General features: G+C 32.4%; 1 protein-coding gene across 4 annotated transcripts in view; it reads right to left on the bottom strand.

Moving 5' to 3' along the window:
* LOC127716572 (exocyst complex component 1-like) overlaps positions 1-24,771 on the bottom strand; it is a 98,106-nt gene that overhangs the window by 53,597 nt on the left and 19,738 nt on the right. For all 4 annotated transcript variants that reach the window (XM_052222801.1, XM_052222800.1, XM_052222802.1 and 1 more), the window contains exons 11-14: positions 24,067-24,216; positions 20,593-20,695; positions 20,058-20,215; positions 15,533-15,649 (exon numbers count right to left, since the gene is read on the bottom strand). In XM_052222801.1, coding sequence (XP_052078761.1) covers positions 15,533-15,649; positions 20,058-20,215; positions 20,593-20,695; positions 24,067-24,216 — 528 coding nt within the window. The remainder of the gene's footprint in view (positions 1-15,532; positions 15,650-20,057; positions 20,216-20,592; positions 20,696-24,066; positions 24,217-24,771) is intronic.

Here is a 24,771-nt window from a genome sequence, read left to right as displayed (position 1 = left end):
TTCTACAACTGTAGTGTATATGGTAAATTGAAGGACAGTGAGTACAGAATCAAATTTGATCTTTATGACAATATAGATGAAAAAATTAAAAAAAAACTTTCAAGTATGTAAACTTTCAAGTATGTAAATATTTTCTACCTTATTAATTGTGGTAATTTTTTCGTTTGTTTGTTTGTTCATAAATGGGAGGTAACTCTATATTACTAGAATGTTTTATAATATGGAGTTGAAAGAAATTTTCACTCATAACTTTCTTAAAGAAAAAATGGTCAAAGATTTGCTTAGATTTGAATAAAACAATTTAACTTTATTATTTGACTAATTCTCAATTTTCAAAAACTTTTTTTTTTTTTTTTTTTTTTTTACCATAAAATCATTTTCAACACTTGAAATTTATATTAATATTGAAAAAAGAAAATATTATACTAGGTTCTCATTTCTGTTAATTTAAAATGAAAATAAATCATTTAACACCAAATTATCAGAATAAATAATATGTTATTTATCATATGAAGCCAATCTGTAAAAAGTATCTGATGTGTATTAAATATTGTTTCAAGCGCCATCTTTTGTGTGTATTTGTGATGTATAAATGTGCTGTTAGTATGGGTATGCATTTTTATTTTCAGCATTGTAAAACTGCTTTGCTTTTTTACTGTCTGATTGAACATATTACCTAATGAGTATTGATAATAATATTATAGTCTTATCTATGAATGTAAGGGGCATATTTTCAAGCAAGAAAAAAAGATTAGATATTTTTGATTGGGTAAGAGGTAAACATGTATCTATTGTTTGTTTTCAAGAGACTCACAGTAATGAGGATATTGAGAAACTTTGGCAAGATGAATGGGGTAATACATGCATTTTCAGTCACTGCAACAATAAAAGTGCTGGTGTTAGTGTGATGTTTAACAAGGGTCTTGATTTTAAGATTCATGATTCTAAGATAGACCAGAAAGGTCGTTTTATTGTTTTAGACTTATCATTATATGAACAAAGGTTAACCTTTGTCACTGTTTATGGATTTAATACTGATGAACCATCATTGTTTAGTGATATTTTACGCAACATCTCTTGCTATACTAATACTAGTATCTTAATGTGTGGTGACTGGAATGTTGTACAAGATTTTCAAATGGATACTTATAATATTCTGCACAATAGAAATTTGAACTCTCGTAATAAGATTGAAGAAATTTCACATACTTTTGAACTTTTGGATCCATGGAGAACCTGTCATCCAGATGACAAAAAATTTACATGGCGTCAAACCTCTCCTATCAAGCAGAGTCGACTAGATTATTTTTTAGTGAGTGAAGACTTATTTTCACTTATGAAAAATACAAAAATTACACCTGGATACAAAACCGATCACTCAGCCATTGTTTTCACATTTTCTGCCAGTCTTGATAAAAGGGGTAAGGGATATTGGAAGTTTAATTCACAGTTGTTGAGAGATACTGAATATGTTGAAAAGGTAAAGATGTGTATTAAGGATACTGTTTCTGAGTTCTATCTTTCAGACAGTATAGATGACCTATTCCATGTACAATTTACTTGTAACGATCAATTTTTTCTTGAAGTACTGAAGATGAAAATCCGATCCTTGTCCATTACACACAGTATATCTAAATCAAAAGAAGAAAAAAAAGCCACTCTGAAACTTGAAGAAGACATACAAAATTTAGATATTATTATGAATACAGCCCCTACTGAAGCTGTACAGACCACTTTAAATGATAAAAAAGTGGAATTAGAATCCATGAGAGAGCAGAAGATAGAGGGTTTACTATTACGGTCCCGGGCAAACTGGCATGAAAATGGTGAAAAATGTTCCCAATATTTTTTAAAATTAGAAAAGAGAAATTTTATAAAGAAGACAATGGTTGAAATGATTGGTGATCAGGGTAATCATATATCTGACCAATCCACGATTCTCTCAGAACAACATAATTTTTATAAAAATTTGTATTCAAAGAGAAAAATTGATTGTTCAAGTGAAAGTTTTTTTTCTCACGATGTTGCCCTTACACAGGAACAACATGACCTGTGTGAGGGTAACTTGACATATGAGGAATGTGCTATAGCATTGAGTAAGATGAAAAATGGAAAATCCCCAGGAAGCGATGGATTTACTGTCGATTTTTTCAAATTCTTTTGGAGAGATCTTGGACCATTTGTTTATCGATCATTATTCTATGGATATGGGTCTGGTCTTTTTTCAGATTTTCAATATCAAAGTGTCATAACTTGTATACCAAAAGAAGGAAAAGATAGGCGATATATTAGTAATTGGCGACCTATCAGCCTATTAAATACAGACATTAAAATAGCTTCTGCAGCTATAGCAAACAGAGTCAAGTCTGTATTACCATTTATTATTAGTGACACTCAAAAGGGATTTATCAAGGGGAGGTTCATTGGGGAGAATACTAGATTATTGTATGATTTGATGCATTATCTTGAATATCACAACATGAGCGCCTTACTTTTATTGGTTGATTTTGAAAAGGCATTTGACTCTGTTGACTGGGTCTTTTTACAAAAAGCATTAAAAAGTTTTAATTTTGGTCCTTCAATGTGCAGATGGTTCGAGACTCTCTACAAAAGTGCTAAAAGTTGTGTAATCAACAATGGCAATCTATCAAATTTTTTCAATCTTGAGAGAGGTTGTAGACAAGGGGACCCGCTCTCCCCTTATTTGTTTGTTATTGGTGTAGAGTTATTATCTTTGAAACTTAAGTCAAACCCCAAAATTCATGGTATCCTCATCAATGAAAAACAAACACTATTAAGTCAGTATGCAGATGATACTTTTCTAACTTTAGATGGTAGTGAGACATCACTACAAGAAAGCCTCAATTGTTTTGATTCTTTCTATATGTTATCTGGATTAAAAATGAACAAATCAAAGACAAGAGCTGTCTGGATTGGTAACAAAAAATATTCTGATCAAATATTGTGTCCTAATTACAATCTTATGTGGTCACACACAAACTTTAAACTTTTAGGAATAGATTTTTCGCTTGATTTAAAATGTATTCTTGATATTAATTTTAGAAAAAAGATCAAAGAGGTTTCAGCTATACTAAAAAGCTGGCAACATAGAAAATTAACATTACTAGGTAAAATTACTGTAATTAAGACTCTGGCATTACCGAGACTGATTCATTTGTTGACTGCCCTGCCAAATTTACCTCACTCACAATTAAATGAGCTGAGTGCTATGTTTTTTAATTTCATTTGGAATGGTAAGACTGATAGAGTCAAGCGTAGTACTCTTATTGCAGATTTTTCACAGGGAGGATTAAATATGGTGCATTTGCAGTCTTTCTGTACATATCTTAAATTATCTTGGGTAAAGAGATTTTTATCAAATCCAGATGGTACTTGGCAGAATTTATTACTAGCAGAACTAAAACAGTTAGGTGGTGACAGAGTCTTTACATTACAAAAGGATAAGATTAAAGAAGTTTCTAATTGCTTAAAAAATCCATTTTGGAAAGACATATTTGATTGTCTACACATGGCAAAGCCCTATACAAAGTTATGTGTTCCAGAAATTTTGTCATTGGATATTCTTAACTTTATACCAATATCTGAATATCCTGTATATATGAAATGGAAGTTATATGGCATACAGTTTATAAGGGACATTGTAGATAGTCAAAGTAAATCACTATTAACATTTCAACAAGTAAGACAAAAACTTAATTTGGAAAATTTTTTGAAATACTATAGTTTATTATCTAACATTCCAAAATATATCAAAAAATACATCAAAGATTATTGTGATTTGAACTTAGAAAATTTTGTTCCTTTTGATGCATTTTCTAAAAGGATCTTGGAAAATAAGAAGTTAAAATTTGTATACAGAGATCTTGTAGATAAAATATGCATACTCCCATATGAGAAATTTTTGAAATGGGAGGATGTAACAAATTCTGAAATCTCAGAATGGTCGAAGTATTTTTCTCTTTTGAAAAGATGTTGTAGTAATACATATTTAAAGAATTTTCAATATAAAATATTACATAGAATTATACCTACTAATACATTTTTATATAGAATTAAGCAAAAGGAAACAAGTCTATGTACCGTCTGTAATGAGGAAGAGGAAACAATAGAACATTTATTTTATGATTGTAATGTTACATACAATTTTTGGTTGTCATTTTTACAGAAAATCAAATTATTTGATGAGCAATTCAGCATCAGTAAGATGGAAATTTTACTGGGATTTATTACTAAGAGTTTGTTTATAAATTTGTTAATTATTTTAGCTAAAAACTACATCTTTAGATGTAAGTTAAGAAATATAGCTCCTAGTTTTGTAGGACTTAAATCCAGAATAAAACAATACCAATCAAATGAATTTTATATTGCAAACAAAAATAATAGAGCAGCATCTTATGAAAGATTCTGGTCCCCACTACATACAATTTTTTCATGATTTATTATCGTTTATACTTTAAATTATACTATAGTGAGCAGTTGATATTTGATTTTTACTTTATATATAGACATACATGCATACTAATGGTAAGATCGCAAGGACTGTGTGTAAGCAGTGAGAGAAAGTGTGAGTGTGAGCAGCTATATTTATTTATTTATTTTTTTTTTTTCTTTAATAACTATATTCTTGAATTATGATAATGAATATAAATTAAAAAAAAAATGGATAGTCTTGTATATAACTTTCAGTGTTTGCCCCAAAAACCATAGTCAGGTGGTGATTGTAGGGGTATTGTAAAATCCTGACTATTGAAAACAAATAAAAGATAAAAAAAAAATATGGAATGTTATGAGTTATGAGACTCGGAGGTATAGAAAAAGTGTAAATGAAAAAACCACCTTGTATAGATTATCACCATGAATTGGAGAAATAAAGTATATTTAGTAACTCTTATTGGTGTTTTGTAGATGAATACTTAAACAGGTCATATATAAAACTTGGAAATGTCGTTCGCACAAAATCTCCCCCTCAGAAGGTTTCAGAGGTTGGCAGGTATGCATCTCATTTCCATATTATTGTTTGGCCCTGTACCTTCAGTCATGGTTCATTGACTTTGAATATTTTGCATAACTTACATGTTAAAGTATTGCTATTTTCATTTCAACATTTGCATTTTACTATCGAAATAACAAAAAGGCAAGACATATATCTCTGTGTTAACAGTTTATCTTTCTTATTATGCCTCCCTAATTTGCAAATTTTTTCCTTGCTTGTTATGTGTAATTTACTTAAGGTGGTACCAAACTTACTTACTTAATCCTCTTCGTGTGTACTTGCACATGTGGCCACTACCAACGCCCTCCACTGTTGCCTGTCTTGTGCCTTTCTTTCTGCCTCTCCCCATGTTATTCCAATGATTCTCAGTTCACTCTCTATTTTGCATCGCCATGTTTCTTTCGGTCTCCCTCTCTTTCTTTTCCCCTCTGCAGGTGTCCATCGAAGAGCTACCTTTGTTATGTCATGATTGTCTTTTCGTAGAACATGGCCAATCCATTTCCATCGCCTTTCTTTAATTTCTGCTCTGATGTCTCTTTGTAAGGTTAGGTTGTATAGGTCTTTATTACTTATGGTTTTTGGCCAGAAGATCTTGCAAATTTTACGAAGACATGTATTATGGAATGATGACAGTTTGTTGAAGTCAGATTTTATAACCCTCCATGACTCTGCACCATATAGCAAAACTGATTTCACATTGCTATTATAGATTTTGATTTTTGTGGACCTGGATATTGATGTTGTTTTCCATATTTTCCGTAGTCTGCAGAAAGAAGTTCTGGCTTTGTTGATCCTTGCCATTATATCTTTGCTAGTTCCGTTGTCCTGGCTGATATTAGTACCAAGATAGGTAAAATTTTCCACTTCTATGTTTCCTCCTTTAAGTGTTATTGGTTGTTTTCTAGTTTTGTCATTTATGCTTATTATCTTTGTCTTTTGTGTATTTATCGTTAAACCTACAGATAGAGCAGTCCCATTTAGTCTTGATGTTTTGTTCTGCATGTTTGTTCGATTTGTTGATAATAGGCATATGTTCTTTGCAAAATCTAGGTCTTCTAAGATTGTGTACAGGTACATTGACCATCTTATTCCAGTTGCTCTATTCCCAAGTGTTCTTCTCATGCACCAGTCAATGACAATGAGGAAAAGATAGGGAGAGATGATGCCTCCTTGTCTTACTCAAGATTGTACATTGAACCAGGTGGATTGGGTTCCATTGTGTAGGACACAGCATCTGTATTTGTTGTAAAATAATTTGATCATGTTAATCATTTTATCAAGTATGCCGTATGTTCTCATTATTTCCCACATGCTGGCTCTGTCCAAGCTATCAAAAGCCTTTTCGAAGTGCACAAAATTTATGACGATGTTGTGTTGCCATTCTATGCACTGTCATGTGACTGTTCAATGATGTTTCTGAGTGTGAATATGTGGTCACTACACCCTTTATTGGCTCTAAAACATGCGTTGTTTTCACTGATATTTTGTACTATTATACTTCATGTCAAAATGCCAGATTTTGATTGGTTAATACGTGGGAGACAATTTAGTCTATCCCATGCCAAATACTCTATTACCCTTCACGGAGATGCTTGCTCAAGTGTGCGCTTTAATAAATACGGATGACTGTTATGTACAAGACGACATAGTTTATTACTTTGAATTTGAAATTTAATAGACAGTTATAACAGAACATTCAGTATAATAAATTAAATAACACATATCTGAGAGGGTGATAGAGCAGATTGTTACCCCTCAAAAAGACATTGTCAACCTTGGCTTCGCCTCAGTTGACAATGTTTTCTCAGGGTAACAATCTGCTCTATCACCCTCTCAGCTATGTGTTATTTATATAATGTTTGGTATTGGTTTCTTATGCTGATGTAAAATTTTTGTTTTATCAGGTTGTCTTTAAGGTGGTGAATGTTATATGCTTTTCTGTTATGTTGTGGTATGACTACCTTTCTCAGTTTAAGTTTAATCTTCCCAAGTAGAAGGTGATGGTCACTTCCACAATCTGCTCCCCTTTTAATACAGACATCCATCAGAGACTTTCTCCATCTTCCATTTACAATTATGTGGTCTATCTGGTTTTGGTCCCTGACATTTAGTGGGTCCATGTAAGCTTGTGCATGTCCTTGTGTGGAAATGAGAATCCTCCAATAACTAGATCATTCAAGCCACATACATCTACTAAAAGTCCACCATTTTCATTGCATTCTCCACATCCATGTCTGCCCTTTATTCTTTCCTTACATGAGTTATCTGCCCCAATCTTTGCATTTAAATCACCAATTACAAGACATAAATCATGTGCTGGTACTTTACTAACAAGTGATTGTAATTTGTCATAAAAGTTGTTCTTGTCCTCAATACTAGGTGCATAGCATTGAATCACTGACAGATTTGAATATTTTGAGTAGAACCTTGCCGTAATAAGCCTTTCATCAACTTGTTGCCATTTTAGAAGAGCTCTTTTTGTTTCATTGCTCAATACTAAAGCAACTCCCTCATAGTGTTTGTTGTCTGTTCAGCCTGAGTATAGTATGGTCTCACCAGTGTCAGTTGTAATCGATCCGTTGTTTACCCATCTACATTCGCTAACACCTAGTATACTAATGTTATACCTTCTCATCCCATTTATAACTTGTGCTGTTTTTCTTGTCTCATACATGGTCCGCACATTCCATGCCCTATGCTGAGAACATTTTTTGGCGTTAAGAGTCCACACTTCTTGCCCCTAGCTGCATTTCTGCTTTCACTAGACACATTCATTGGGTCATCTGTGTGACGTATGTCCTCGTTCACGCAATTCAGTGTTTCCTTTGGTGTGGTTTCAGTAATCAGCTTCTTTTTACTATGCCTGGTGATTAGCCATGCGAGAAACCTACTACCTGCAGGATGGAGTTTTGCTGTCTGGGTTTTCCTTCCCATAGACGATTTCCTACTATGGCTGACGAGCTCCATCTTTCCTGCTTTTCTTTTTGGGTCCTCTCCCATAGCCTTTGATCTTCCCAGATCTAACCACAAGGCAGTAGTACTATTTACCCATAGTTGGGACAAGGTTGATGAGTGCAAGGGCATGTCCATGAACCGATGGGCCTACACACTGCATCACTAGGGCCCTAGCTGCTCCAAGATCCTCTACAATAATGCCTAGGATGCTAGATTCTAGTTACCATGTGCTGTCGCAGGGAGGCATTGTAGAAGTCTTGAATAGTGTAGAGGCTTTGGCTCTAACCACACTAGACACTTACACTATCCTGTGGTACAAACCACCAAACACTTTGACTAAAATTAATTTGGCTCGTTTGATTTTCATAAGATTTTGACAAAATAGTTACTTTGACCCTTTGACAAAAATATAAAAATTTCAAAAAACTTGAACCATACACTTTATTGGAAAAATTTCATTGGATATATAGCAGTTTGATAAACACTAATTTTGATCATTGAGAAGCTTAATATTTTCTTAACAATAGAACGTGATTAAAACGTTCAGCTGATTTTTACAGAGTTATCTCCCTGTAGTGTTATGTACCATCTTAAATAGATTACACTAACATTATGCCACAGAATTTGCTGTTATACTTTGCTGACATATGAATGTTTGATTTATTGAGATTCAATTTTTCAGATTGCCCCGTGCTAACATACAGCTACATTCTGAGGATTTTCAGTGGATACTTTTCTCTTTATACTGATAATCAAATTTTAAAGAGGTAATGCCATGTAGATATGATGCCTTTTCATACATATTTCTTCATTCATATAATCATAAAGTAAAAAATATTTTAGATCTATATAAATAACTAAAAAATGTAATTCTTTTGAAACTTAAAAAAATTTAATTGATTCTATCAAGAAATTGTTAAAATATTTAATAAAATCAAAGGTCAAATCAATAGAATTCATATGAATTCACATTTTTTATGACCCTGCCATAGCGAAGGGGGCATTAAGTTTTACCCTTGTCCGTCTGTACCATCCGTATGTCCCAAAGTTGGTTTCCATTCACTTACTTTAGTTTGCTTCAACCAAATGTTATGAAGCTTATACAAAATGCTTATTACCACAAAACACAGATCAAGTTTGAATTTTGGTGGCGTCACTTTAACCATTCTAGAGTTATGCCCCTTTACAAATGGAAAAATTGCTGAATTTTTTGTTTCTGTTCTCTTACTTTAGTTTGCCTCAACCAAATGTTATGAAACTTATACACAATGCTTATTATCATAAAACACAGATCAAGTTTGAATTTTGGTGGTGTCACTTTAACCGCTCACTTTAACCGCTCTAGAGTTATGCCCCTTTACAAATGGAAAAATTGCTGAATTTTTCGTTTCCGTTCTCTAACTTTAGTATTCTACAACCAAATGTTATGAAACTTAAACACAATGCTTATTACCACAATATACAGATCAAGTTTGAATTTTGGTGGTGTCACTATAACCGTTCTAGAGTTATGCCCATTTACAAATGGAAAAATTACTGAATTTTTCGTGTTCGTTCTCTAACTTAAGTTAGCCTCAACCAAATCTAATGAAACTTTTACACAATGCTTATTACACAAAATATAGATAAAGATGGAATTTTGGTGGTATCTCTTTTACTGTTCTAGAGTTATGCCCCTTTACAAATGGAAAAATTGCTAAATTTTTCGTTTCTGTTCATTAACTTAAGTTTGCCTCAATGAAACTTTAACACAATACTTATTACCACAAAACTAAGATCAAGTACAAATTTGGGTAGCGTCACTTTTTTGTAAAAATAACAGTTTTGTCCCTTTATAACTTGATATGATATGTAAGCGGGGGCATTATCTGTGTCCCATGGACACATTGCCCATTTCGAAATCACACTAGATTCGTAGCATCAACGAACATGTATTGACTGTTTCATTGCATTTACTTCTTGAATTTTCTAACCATTTTTCTAAAAACGTTCAAGAACAGTTTAGGGAAGGCAACAGTTTAAAATTGAAATGATTTTAATAATTCAAAATGGTAAATTTCTTAGACATCGCTAACGTTTGTCTCAATTTTGAAGACGTAATTAAAACCGGAAGTTTTGCGACAATACTAAAGTACGAGTAATTCCGGATTCATTTCCGGGATTTGATTTGCTTATCAAATTGACAGGAAATCACCGGCTTTTTGTTTTTATTACCTTAAAAAGTGTTTGAATACAACAGATAATAGTTGCACTTATTTAATTTAGCATAAAATCATTTTGAATTTACGATTAAGTGTCTAATCTGCCGAAGACAATTTCACACATGCATATTACATAGTAAATAAAGCACATGTGTAACTCGTGAAAAATTACTTTTTTCTACGTAAATTAAACATGTAAAAATAAGTTTTAATCTTTAAATCAGAATTGATGATTGTCTTTGCTGAAAAGTAATTAAATAATGAAGACAGTTGTCATGGAATTTTAATTTCTTATGATATTAGGTCGGAGCTTGTGATCAATGTCAGACAAATGTCAGATGTGAATTAAAAACACAGGTAAAAAGTGATTAGCGATCATAAGCTAATAATTCCCGGAGGCAGTAATATAGTTATTAGGAGGGCCCTCAGGATTATACTATATTGGAGTAGCAGTTTTATTACAGAAAGGGATTACAAAACAAAAAAACAAGGGCAAAATGGCTATTAAGCAATCCGATCTCAATCATGACCGAAATTATTTCTGCAAAAATATAAAATTTGTCCTAAATCCCAATCTGCCGTTTAGAACAAATAGCTTTAAGTTTAGGTCATGACTGGCAAATATGACCGTTTCCAGACCCTTGGTCGTAATATAATTTTTTCACTCTACTGACTAAAAATTGGTTTTCTGGCTTTTCACTACTTTGTATTCAAGAAGTGAAGAAAGATGGTGATTATATTCATTTTTAATAACAAAGACGTTCAAGTATTTGTTTTCATTTTTGCTATTTCTCACAAAAAAGCAAGTCCACTAGAAATATGAAAGGACAAAATATCAATATTCAAATGTCCCTTGCTGCTAAATATTACAAAGAAAACACCTTTATGGATTTTGCTCTCATCAACCCCTGGTCTAAGAAATAGCCATTTGTACATGGTAGCCTTTTGCTTGGAACTTTGCTGTTTTTCAATGAATAACTTTAAAAGTTTGATAATTTGATGATTCAGTTTGCAATTGTAAATAAACAATTTTGTTTTGATGTTGTAAATACTGTTCTTTACTGAATGCTTGTAGATTTTAAATAAACGTGAGTCTCATATTTCTTTTTTTTAATATTACATATATTTGTTTAGGATATTAAGCTTATTTAGGTGTAGCCAAGGCTCTGTGTTGAAGACCGTACTTTGACCTATAATAGTTTACTTTTATAAATTTTGACTTGGATGGAGCGTTGTCTCATTGGCACTCATACCACATCTTCTTATATCTAATTGCCATTTGAGAAATTTACTATCTTAAGATTTTGTCAACACAACTCATATGTTTAACTATTATATAAGTTCAGAAATTTAAGGGTCCATTTGTTTTTCCAGTTGTTGACCAATAACACATATGCAAGATGAGATATTGTGAAAACAAGAAATGCTTCCTCAAATTTAAATAGCAAGTTTTTATTTTAGTGAAACCTATCTTGTTGCAATTTTTGCTTTAAAAGTTTGAATTTACAGTGTCAAAATGTTGTTTTAGTTTGAAAAAACTATTATCATGATTATTGATGGTTTGTTATATAAAAATAAGATGTGGTTTGATTACCAACGAGACAACTCTCCACCAGAGACCAAATGACATAGAATTTAACAACTATAGGTCACCGTACGGCCTTCAACAATGAGCAAACCCATCCACATAGTCAGCTTTAAAAGTCCCCAAAATGACAAATGTAAAACCAGTTAAACAAGAAAACTAATGGCCTGATTTATGTACAAACCAATAAATGAATCAAAGCCTTAAATGCTGTTAAAGCAATTGCTGCCTAGTTAATGTTTTTGTGACTTTTATTTTTCATCCTCATGTAAAAGAATTAAACCTGAGAGGAGCCTTATCTAGTGAGATGGAAGTTTTAACTTTATATCAATAAAAGACATCCAGCAGAAAGTCATTTTTACAATGTTTTACATTTCCAAGGGAGAAGACACGTTTACCTGGTTTTAGGTGGAGGCACATATATTTGTGGAAATGTATAACTCCCGAAAATATTTAACAGATTATCCCTTGTGGAGTGTTTATTACTGGGCAATTATTTACATGACAATCCATGCACCTGTCTACATTATCTTTATATTGCTTCTATTCTAATTTTAATAATTTAAACATGGTTTAAATTTAACCATTCAGCTGATGATTACAACTTTCGTGACGCCAGTGTTCTACCGAACTATAGTTTTTTTATAATAAGAATCATTCATTCATACATACCGATTAAAGATTTGAAGATGGGACCGGCTTCTTAAATTTTCATGAAATGCACGTTAACTGTCAATTAACCTGGGAACTGGCTAACGCTTAACCCCTTTCATTACTAATGACTGCCGACCGTGCGAGGGCTTAACAGCCAGTCAAGGTCGTTAAAAACCACCAGTTAGTTAGTTACTAATGAAATAATCACATAAAAAATTAAATGCAATAGATTTTAAAATAAAGAAATTTTCAGTTAACAGTTTCATGAAGTCATCGTCAATATGCTTGACGATTTTCTGCATAGGATTGTAAATCAATTATTTTTTAACCACTCATGTAGTACAAAAGAAGTCAGTCAAACTCCTGTTTGATTCTTTACTTTTTTTCTAATCCTCCTTTCAAACGTCTTTCCAGCAAGGGCATTGTCATAAGTTTTATGGTACATGTAGTACTACATCTTTGAATTTTGTCAATCAGCCATTTTTTCCTTCTTAGGCTGTGTAAGAACCTTTCTCCAGATAAAAATTCATCTGCCATGATCACGATTTGTACAACCTGACATACAGACAGAGGAATACAACTAAAATGTTCCAAAAAATTTTTAAATTTAGCATGTTTGTAATGCCTAATAATTACGAGAAAAAACAATTTTGATTGGCCAATCATGATTGTCTCCCTTGGGAAAAGTTCAAAATCAGAAACACTCATTTTTTCGTGTAGAAATTCACAAAATCGGGGAAGGCGTTTTAAAAATGGCACAGAGAATCATAAAAAACACAGGGCGTCAGTCGGGTAAGGGTGGGAGGACTGCCCTGTTAAAACGATCAAAGTGGAACAATAAATAAATTGGTAAATGCTGGAAAGATCTATTTTAAACCATCCAATGAAAAGACAATGATCACGCACTACACAAAACCAGTGACATGACGAAACATTATTAAAGCAAATAAAAAGATTATTTGGGTTTAACATACAACAAACAGAAACAATCTTTCTGTTAAATGTTTTTGATTTTTTAAACTTCAGTATATAAAACACAAAACGATTTTTATTCCCGAGATTTACAGGTAATCATTTTCAATTCCCTAGAGAGTCATTATGACATTTGGCACTGTCTTGAGAAGTAATCTTGATCAGTTGATCATTATATCATTTGTCTACAGAGCGGAGTTTATCAGCATCAATCAGCAATTAAGGAAACCCATAATAAATAACAGTGCCCGTTATTTCAAGGAAGTATTAGAAACATGGTAAGCGTAATCAGAACACATAAACTGCTCCTTTTAATGTAAAAAAAACAAATAATGTGAGATAAGATTATATTACTATAACGAGTGTAGTGATTTCCCGATAATTTTATGAATGAATGATAATTTTGTGAATGAACAAGAGCAACTTGACCTCTTTCAAAAAGAAACACGAATTTAATAACATTAAACCATATAAGGGATAATTCAATCAAATTTTCAATATTAAATCAACAACTGACATGATTCAATATTTTGTTGTAACATCTCAAGAACAAAATCGCAGATATAAAAATGCATTTTTTCACTTGGACTTCTACGTCCTTTGATGGTCAAACGGTTGTCCCCTTAAATACAAAAATTCATCTACAAGAACATATGTTGAAACTTCACAAGACCACTGTTGTTTTTCAACTGTTCCATTTAATGTATTTCATAAGAAAACATACAGAAGATTTTTAGAATGACAGACGTGGAATCTGCTCATAAACTTTGGCTTGATCTGGGTCACAAAGATGGCTATACACCATAGCATTAAAGCAATTGCTTTAAAAACAAATATGATATTCAGCAACAAACTACATCCATTGAATTCCAGGCTCCCGACTTGGGACAGGCACATACAGAATGTGGCAGGGTTTAAATAGTTTGCTGGCGCCAACCCTCTCTCTTACCTGGGACAGTGGTGTAACAGTACAACATAAGAACAAACTATAACTAGAGGCTCCAAAGAGCCTGTGTTGCTCACCTTGGTCTATATGCATATTCCTCAAAGGACACTCTCCAACTTTGTAGACGAGAATAGAATTCATGACAAAAATCTCTGTTTTGTTGATCTTGTATTTCTGATCATTTAGTCTGTTTAGTTTCACTCTATCTTCTTTAGTTTTGCTCAAAACACAAAGGAGGGTAAAAAAAAAATCCTCGTTTAATGGCAATCACTCCAATAAAGAGTGACAGTCTACTAACTATATCGGCAAAAATTTTGTTAGTAGTTCTTGTTTTGCTGATCATTTTTGCTTATTTAATTATCTATCTATCTATTATAATTTTTATCATAAAAGGCAAATCGCAAAAAAAATGGTAAATATCATCATTAAAGAGCAATAATTCCAATAAGGAGTTGTCAGACAATCTCCACCATATTGTCTTAATTGTAGATCTTGTCTTGCTGATCATTTTTGCTTATTTAAGTTTCTATCTATCTATTATAATTTTAAAGATATAAGGCAAAAACGCAAAATATTGGTAAAAATCTTCATCAAAGGGTAATAACTCTAATAAGGAGTTGACTGATGATTTCAACAATTAGAATTATTTGTAGAACTTGTCTTGATGATAATTTTTGCAGTTTAAAGTTTCTCTCTATCTATTATAGTTTTCAAGATAGTAGGCAAAAATGAAAAAAAAATGGTAAAATTTGTCATTTAAGGGCAATAACTCCTATAAGAAGTCGTCTGACAGTTTTAACAAAAAAGACATTTGGTAGAGCTCAACATTCTGAACATTTCTGCTCCGTCATATTATTCTCTATTTATAACGGTTTTCAAAATAATAGACAAAACTTGCCAAGTTTGGTTGAATTTGGCACAGTAGTTTCAGAGAAGATTTTTGTAAAAGTTAACAGACGACGACGACGGACGCCAAGTGATGAGAAAAGCTCACATGACCCTTTTGGCCAGGTGAGCTAAAAATCAGCTGAAATATTTATCAAGTAAATGCACCAAGTTATATAAGAAACAAAAGAATGGGTTTTTTGAAAGAGGGGCAGGTTTAGTTATAACCTTACTGTTTCTGAAAATTTTCATGTTGGCAATCACAAATAATGATACTGCAGAAAATTTGGCAATAGTTTCAAAAACAATAACAATCTTACATTGACTTGTTCCTTTTCATCCTTCATTGGATCACCAATCAGATGAAAGAATCGGACACAAAAATCTTGTTCTGCCAAACAGAACGGCTCCAACTCGCTCAGTAGTTTATCCAATACCTATAACAAAAACAGGAAAACAATATTATCTACTCTGAATGGTTGATTAAAATATAAAACTCGAATAAAATAATCTAATGATCACAGATAACCTTGCAACTTGCAGGAAAGCTCTTAACGGTACACACCAAAACCAAAATTCAAATTGAATGTGATCTGTATTTTATGTTCCATAGCTATTTGTTAAAATCTAAAAAGATTTAGCAAAATGGTAATTTCATTTTCACCTTAAACCCAAACAAAATCTGTCTCTTGATTAATTGAGTAGTTGGGTTGACGTCATTTAACTTTACACCACATTTCTTTAAAATCATATTTCAAGGATCCATGAAATTGAATTTTTTGGAATTACATTGCTAGAATTGTTTTTCCTTGTCTTAGAAACTTGAATAAAAGAACAGAGTTCCAATGTCCAACATCTTTTATCTGTCCATAGGCAAAAACTTAAAATTTCTTTAATTTTTTTTAATAAATATATTAGAGAAATGAAGGCTTGAGAGTAAATGCAATGCAATTTCAGATATATAATTAATATTTCCAAAGGGCATAACTCTTTTAAAAATAATTGATCCTCACTGATTTTCAAACTTGTCCGAGACATTGCTGATTTAAACCTATGATATATGCTTTATAAAAATCTGGCAAGAATTGTACACGAGAGCGATAACAATGCAATTTTCCATATAATTAATGTTTCCAAGGGGCATAACTCTTTTAACAAGAGTGCCCACGCTGAAATGTCTCGCCTTCTTTACTAATCATTGATATTATGTTGATAGTCCTAAATATAAAGCTTTATTACAACTGTCACATAAACTTAACATTAACCAAGTAAACTAAACATTGACCAATAAACCATGAAAATGAGGTCAAGGTCAGATGAACCATGCTAGGCAGGCATGTACAGCTAACAATTCTTCCATACAACAAATATAGTTGACCTATTGCTTATAGTTTAAGAAAAACAGACCAAAACACAAAAACTTAACACTGAGCAATGAACCTTGAAAATGAGGTCAAGGTCAAATAAAACCTGCGTGACTGACAAATAGATCATAAAATATTTCCATACACCAAATATAGTTGAACTATTGCATATAGTATTAGAAAATAAATGTGGATAGTGTCCACATGTGGACACAGATGATGCCCCCGCTTGCATATCATATAGTTATAAAGAGACTTAACTGAAGAACGGTCAAAGTGACGCTACCCAAATTTGAACTTGATCTGAGTTTTGTGGTAATAAGCATTGTGTGTAAGTCTCATAACATTTGGTTGAGGCTAACTTAAGTAGAGAACAGAAACTAAAAATTCAGCAATTTTTCTATTTGTAAACACCCATAACTCTAGAACAGTTGTGTATAAGTTTTACAACATTTGGTTGAGACAAACTAAAAAATTCAGCAATTTTTAAGTTTATAAAGGGACATAACTCTAGAATGGTAAAAGTGTTGCCACCTAATTTCGTACTTAATCTGTATTATGTAGTAATAAGCATTGTGTATAAGTTTCATAACATTTGGTTGAGGCAAACTCAAGTTAGAGAACTGAAACAAAAAAATTGTACTTGATCCTTACTGAGTTTTGTGGTAATGAATATTGTGTATAGGTTTCATAATGTTTGGCTGGGGAAAACTTCAGTTACAGAATGGAAACTAAAAAAATTTGCAATCTTTCTATTTATAAAGGGGCATAACTCAATAATGGTTAAAGTGACACTACCCAAATTCAACTTGATCTGTGTTTTATCAGTGGAAGTCAAAATTAAACATTGCATTGTATAAAGCATTGATTGTAGTTGATCCAACTATAATCATGGTCAAAGGAAGATAACTCCAATTTTAAAAATATATTATATAAACTTGATATTTAGAAGAAAATAAAAATTTAGCAATTTTTCCTTTTATAAAGGGGCATAACTCTAGATCAGTTAAAGTGACACCACCAAAATTCAAACTTGATCTGTGTTTTGTGGTAATAAGCATTGTGTATAAGTTTCATAACATTTGGTTGAGGCAAACTTAAGTTAGAGAACGGAAACTAAAAATTTTGCAATATTTCCTTTTATAAAGGGGCATAACTCTAGATCGGTTAAAGTGACGCCACCAAAATTCAAACTTGATCTGTGTTTTGTGGTAATAAGCATTGTGTATAAGTTTCATAACATTTGGTTGAGGCAAACTCAAGTTAGAGAACGGAAACCAATTTCGGGACGTACGTACAGACGGACAAGGGTAAAACTTAATGCCCCCTCCGCTACGGCGGGGGCATAAAAAGACCAAAACTCAAAAACTTAACTTTGACCACTGAACCATGAAAATGAGGTCAAGGTCAGATGACACCTGCCCGCTAGACATGTACACCTTACAATCATTCCATACACCAAATATAGTAGACCTATTGCATACAGTATAAGAAAAACAGACCAAAACACAAAAACTTAACTATAACCACTGAACCATGAAAATGAGGTCAAGGTCAGATGACACCTGCCAGTTGGACATGTACACCTTACAGTCCTTCCATACACCGAATATACTAGACCTATTGCTTATAGTATCTGAGATATGGACTTGACCACCAAAACTTAACCTTGTTCACTGATCCATGAAATGAGGTTGAGGTCAAGTGAAAACTGTCTGACGGGCATGAGGACCTTGCAAGGTACGCACATACCAAATATAGTTATCCTTTTACTTATAATAAGAGAGAATTTAACATTACAAAAAATCTGAACTTTTTTTTCAAGTAGTCACTGAACCATGAAAATGAGGTCTAGGACATTGGACATGTGACTGACGGAAACTTCGTAACATGAGGCATCCATATACAAAGTATGAAGCATCCAGACCTTCCACCTTCTAAAATATAAAGCTTTTAAGAAGTTAGCTAACGCCGCCGCCGGATCACTATCCCTATGTCGAGCTTTCTGCGACAAAAGTCGCAGGCTCGACAAAAATGGTTGATCGAACTTGTCAAAGACATTGCTGATATAAACTTATGATATAATTTTTATTAAAATCAGGCAAGAATTGTACATGTGAGATCACTAGCAATGCAATTTTACATATAATTAATGTTTCCAAGGGGCATTATTCATTTACAGATCTTTTCATAATGCTAGCAAGACAAAGGTTTGTTTGACTTGCTTGCTTTGTTTGTATAAATGTTTGCTCAAGCATTGTAATTAAGATTGATATCTGCAAACAATATAAGTAGGCAGAGTTAAACCTGTGTATAGGTAAATCTGATTATTTGATAATGTCCAATCAAATTTAAATATAATGTATACAAGTTTAAATCCGCCTTTTTATGTTGTTTTCAGATGTCAATCTTAATTACAATGCTTGAGCAAACATTGATACAAACAAAGCAAGCAAGCGAAACAAACCTTTGTCCTGCTAGCATTATGAAAAGAGCTGTAAAAATTATTGATTGGCACTGATTTTCGAACTTGTCAGGGACAGTGCTGATATAAACTTATGATATAAGTTTTATAAAAATCTGGCAAGAATTGTATACATGAGGGCACTAATAATGCAATTTTCCATATATTTAATATTCCAAGGGGCATAATTCTTTTAAGAATTGTTGATCAGAACTGATTTTCAAAACTTGTCTGAGATAATGCGGATATAAACATATGATATAAGTTTTATTGAAATCTACACGTGAGAGCGCTAACAAGACCGGACAGACAGACAGACGGACAGACAGACAACAGCATACCATATTACGTCCCGTAAACGGCCGTATAAAAAGCGACAAATTCTAATTAAGCATCTCTGGCACTATACACAAAAAAAATATACAGCTAAAATTTATCCTTATGTTCATGAAAGAGAGACGGACAATGCCAAAGAGATATTCAAACTTATAAGCCAAAGACAAACTGACAACATCATAGCATAAAACAAAACAAAACAAAAACGAAAAATAAAAAAACAAACAATAGTCTACAAAACACAGCATAGAAAACAAAAGACTGATCATGAGTAACACGAACCCCCCAAAAAACTGGGGTGATCTCAGGTGCTCTGGATGGACTTTCATGAGATTTTTGTTGTAATTATTTTGTTTTTGTGAATGAAATACTTCCTGAATCAACATTCTACATAGATGTGGCTCCAACATGATAAAATGCAACCTGCCACCTTTGGCCGTTTGGCAGGCAGCCTTGTGACCTGACTTCTCATTTAAAAGGACCTGTGACCTTTAACACAGGTTTATTTTTAAACATAAACCTGTCAAATTTGCTTAAAAGTGACCTGGTGACCTAAGGCAATTTTTAAACATGATCTTGCAATCTAAGGGGTGTACTCTACTGTCCCATTGATATAACTCCACTAACCTGATCAACAAAATGATGACTAGCTATATCTCCCATTGATATATCTCCACTTACCTGATCAAAGAAATGACGACTAGCTATATCTGCATCTGACCCATGGAATGAAACACTTCCTGAATCTACGCTCTGCATTGAGCCTGATCTCTTTCTACTGGCTTCAAATCTCTGTAAACTAGTTGATGATCCAGACAACATTGAGGCTGCTTGTGCACCTGTTTGAAACATTCAAATATGACTTCAAAATATGAGAATTTTTGTATAGCTTCCTTTATGGTATGGGTTTTGCTCATTGTTGAAGGACACATATAGTTGTCTCCTTGGCAATCATACAACATCACCTTATTTTTATACTACCGATAATACTTTAGCCCTTTCAATTATGGTTTCTTTAATCAGTAGGTCAGGAAAATGTCATTTGAAATGAAACTCTTCATTCCACCTAAATTCATGATTTGTGTAAGTTTTGTTATAATTATCTTTATTTCAACTTTTTCTTCAATTGTGGTACATGTGCACTGTAGAATTATTAAAATTAAAAAAATTTATTCACAACAAAACAATTCTCTATGAAATCTAAACTTATACCAACCTAGTTTTACTCTATCTGGAATAGTGGTTAATCTTTGTTTAGAAAATTCAATAAAATCTAGGACTTCTTTTTTATACAATTTACTCAAGCTCTCTGTATAAACCTACAAATAATTGACAAAGGTTCAATTAACAAACAATTAAATAATGTAAGTAAACATTTGAATGTTCATTATACAGTTGTAAGAAATTGTGATTTCACTTAACAAATTGTTATAAATGTCACAGTATTAATACAAGTTCTACAAGTAAAATATCTGGATCAGGGATCTCCATGGATGAAAATTTAACGATGGAGGAACTTTCACCATAACAAAAACCCGTGTCTACAGTGTGTCGTGATCAAAAGTATTTCATTCCTCCATTTCTATGTAAGGAATGGTGAACAGACTGATATATTGCTTATTATATTTATTTCAATGTAGAATAACAAATATTTTCAATAATTGTCATTTTTAACAATTCAAATGTCAAGCCTTCATGGCTTCCCCTTAGTCAACAATGACCACAAGCTGCCTTTAATGTTCCCAAGTAGTTTTTTTGCTATTTTCGTAATGGTTTAGGACTTACAAGTCAGGAGGGGGGTCTTTTTTTCATGGTCTAATAGACCTTGTCGCTATTTGGAAATCTGCGCCTCTTGAACTATTGACATCATACAACAATCACTTTTCCATTGTGGCGTCAGATATTTTATATTGTGACTTCAAAATTATATGGGAACCTTTGTGATGTCCAGTAATGGCAGACAAATAGTGATAAGGTGTGTTCAGAAGTCATGAACTGGTATCGACTATTTGCAGCATCAACAACAAGAAGTTGCGTACAAGTTTTGTAAAACGTTGAAGAAAGATTTGGAGGGTAAATGTTTACAACTGAAATGGTTTTAATGACTTTAAATAGCAAATTTTATGGTAATAGACTATGCAACATGAATCTTTCGATTCGGAATGAAAAAACGGATGTTTTAATTTGATTGTAAACTACGAAATGAATTCAGAATTACGATACGAAATTTCTTCAGATTCTCAAGTTTCAGTTAATATTCATGTATTTACTTTTAAACATGTAAATTGATTCAATATTATCAATAATTGTTGTACTCATGTTATTTGGCACGAAATCATGTTCTGTTTTACATCTTATTTTGTTCTCGTTTAAAAAGGAGGATGCGGATTGCGTAAGTCAAAATAAAAGCACATGTTCGACTTTTTAAACTTTTTTCTTCGTAACTGGATTTAAAATTTTTTTGTAATCATAATTTTCATTAGCATTTGCTGAAAAGTAATTAAATAATGCAATTAATCATCTATCTTAAACAAGTGTTCTCCTGTCAGGTCTGTCGATCTACCTGTACAAGTGATAAGCGTTATTAGCCGGATATCCCTCAGGGCTTCTGTAATTAGGAGAACACTTTGGATAATAATACAATAAGGATTATGCAATTATATGCAATTGATTATAATTGCTTACAAAAAGTGCGGCGGCTAGTGAAACGAAAACAAATTTTGAAAATGGTGGGGATCATTTGACGATGGTGGAAGGCAATTTAACGATGGAGGGGATCATTTGACGATGGCTGAAGATAATTTAACGATGGCAGTGCGCTATCATAAAACAGGTCATGGAGATCCCTGCTGGATTATCTTTTGGTGTCTTGTTTTTAAAATGCAATTACTTAAATAATAACCCTTTCATGTCTAGCTCAATGCTCATTTTAACATAAGTATGCATTATATTTGTAAATATTTTTACACAGAGCATTAGCAATATGTAAAATGTTGAGGAATATAATGCCGTAACCCATGTAAAAATGACCATAAAGCACTACATGAAAATATCATTCTGAATTAACTTTTGTAAAGTGGGCAACACCCGATAAAAATGTCCGTTTTGATATCCAGCGTCTTTCAAAATACAACTGATGATGCAATTATCATTGTGACATCAAGCATGTGCACCCCAATGCTTTATTGGAATAAGAACATGGCTTTGTTGATTAAGCTAAGAATCTTATTAATAGCTGGAGCTCTCCAAACTATTTTAGCCAAACCACATGTGAATGTGCCTGCTCCATGTCAGGAACCTTGTCATTAGGTGCTGATTTTTTTAGAATGTTTAGAAACTATGGCTCAGCTCCCTCAGGCAAAGGTGACCTTAGATGGAATTGTCTACTATTTTTAGATCCCTTTTGGGCATATGTATCCTGATGTAGTTATGTCTTTATACATCCTCGCCTTCCAAATATTTGGTTTTGGGCATTTTTGATGAAATTAAATGCAGAAAAGAGCTTTACAAACAAACCAAACCTATAAAGTGTTATTTTCATTCTTTATCAGTTCTTTAATAGTCTGTATTAAATTTCAGATGTCTCTAGTATTTACTGTATTGAACATCAGATGTCTCTAGTATTTACTGCATTAAATTTCAGATGTCTCTAGTATTTACTGTATTAAATTTCAGATGTCTCTAGTATTTACTGTATTGAACATCAGATGTCTCTAGTATTTACTGTATTAAATTTCAGATGTCTCTAGTATTTACTGTATTAAATTTCAGATGTCTCTAGTATTTACTGTATTGAACATCAGATGTCTCTAGTATTTACTGTATTGAACATCAGATGTCTCTAGTATTTGCTGTATTGAATTTCAGATGTCTCTAGTATTTACTGTATTGAACATCAGATGTCTCTAGTATTTACTGTATTGAACATCAGATGTCTCTAGTATTTACTGTATTGAACATCAGATGTCTCTAGTATTTACTGTATTAAATTTCAGATGTCTCTAGTATTTACTGTATTAAATTTCAGATGTCTCTAGTATTTACTGTATTAAATTTCAGATGTCTCTAGTATTTACTGTATTAAATTTCAGATGTCTCTAGTATTTACTGTATTGAATTTCAGATGTCTCTAGTATTTACTGTATTGAATTTCAGATGTCTCTAGTATTTACTGTATTGAATTTCAGATGTCTCTAGTATTTACTGTATTGAACATCAGATGTCTCTAGTATTTACTGTATTGAATTTCAGATGTCTCTAGTATTTACTGTATTGAATTTCAGATGTCTCTAGTATTTACTGTATTGAACATCAGATGTCTCTAGTATTTACTGTATTGAACATCAGATGTCTCTAGTATTTACTGTATTGAATTTCAGATGTCTCTAGTATTTACTAACAATTCATTTTTACCTTGAATGATTAAGATCTTGCTTTATGGTTTTCATTTTAATTGCTGTCTTAATTGACATTAAACACACAAAGTAAGTGGTTAAACCATGCAGATCAACCTTAACACAACTTCACCAGTTGTTTATTTCATGCATAAAATGTAGGTCATTGTGACCCAATTTTTGTATAAACATATCTTCTGACAATCATCTATGATTCTTTGCATTCATAGTTTCTCAGATATAAACCCTGATACATGATAAAAAGGGGGACTTTAGCAGACAAATAATGGTTTTACCTTTGAGAGGTCAGTGAATGTCTTTGAATCAGCAGCTTTTAACCAAGCCATTAATTCTGCATAAGGAGTAAGATCTCTATGGCGGGTATGATGTGGTGTGAGTTTATACTCCGCAGCCTGTCTGGATAATGTCTCTCCCATTTCATTACCCTATCAAATTAGGATTGTAATTATATTATCCTTTGCAGTCAGCTGTCTACATAAAGTTTATCTTATTTTATAATATTTTGAATAATTGATAGTATTGTTAGTTTATACTCTTAAGTCTATATTAATAATGTCTCCCAATACCCTGTGACCATTTTTAGTACTAAGTTGGCTCAGTTATTACTTCTTTAACTATTTTTTAAAAAGTTTACAACATAGTGTATAGCTCTCTATCCATATCGGTATTCATTACTTAAAGCACATGATTAATTAGTCAATATGGGTTTATTTTTGCATATTCTTGTTTTAATTTTCTTTCTTTCTTAAAACATAATAATAGAATATAAGTTATTTCTCTCAAATCAAATCAGGGATTTAGGACAGAAATCAGAAATATATCTATGAAGACCTCAGATACAAACTCGTACAGTTTCAATTCCATAATAAAAGGTCATACAGTTGAGAGCATTCAAAACATATAACAGTTTATAGAATAAGTAATTACAATGAGAAGAAAAGTTATAAATCTTAGAAAAAATAAGACAGCATATGAGCAAG

The sequence above is a fragment of the Mytilus californianus genome, unplaced genomic scaffold (genome assembly GCF_021869535.1).
Source record: "Mytilus californianus isolate M0D057914Y unplaced genomic scaffold, xbMytCali1.0.p SCAF_9, whole genome shotgun sequence".
NCBI classification, from domain to species: Eukaryota; Metazoa; Mollusca; class Bivalvia; order Mytilida; family Mytilidae; genus Mytilus; species Mytilus californianus.
This window is presented reverse-complemented; position numbering and strand designations above follow the sequence as displayed.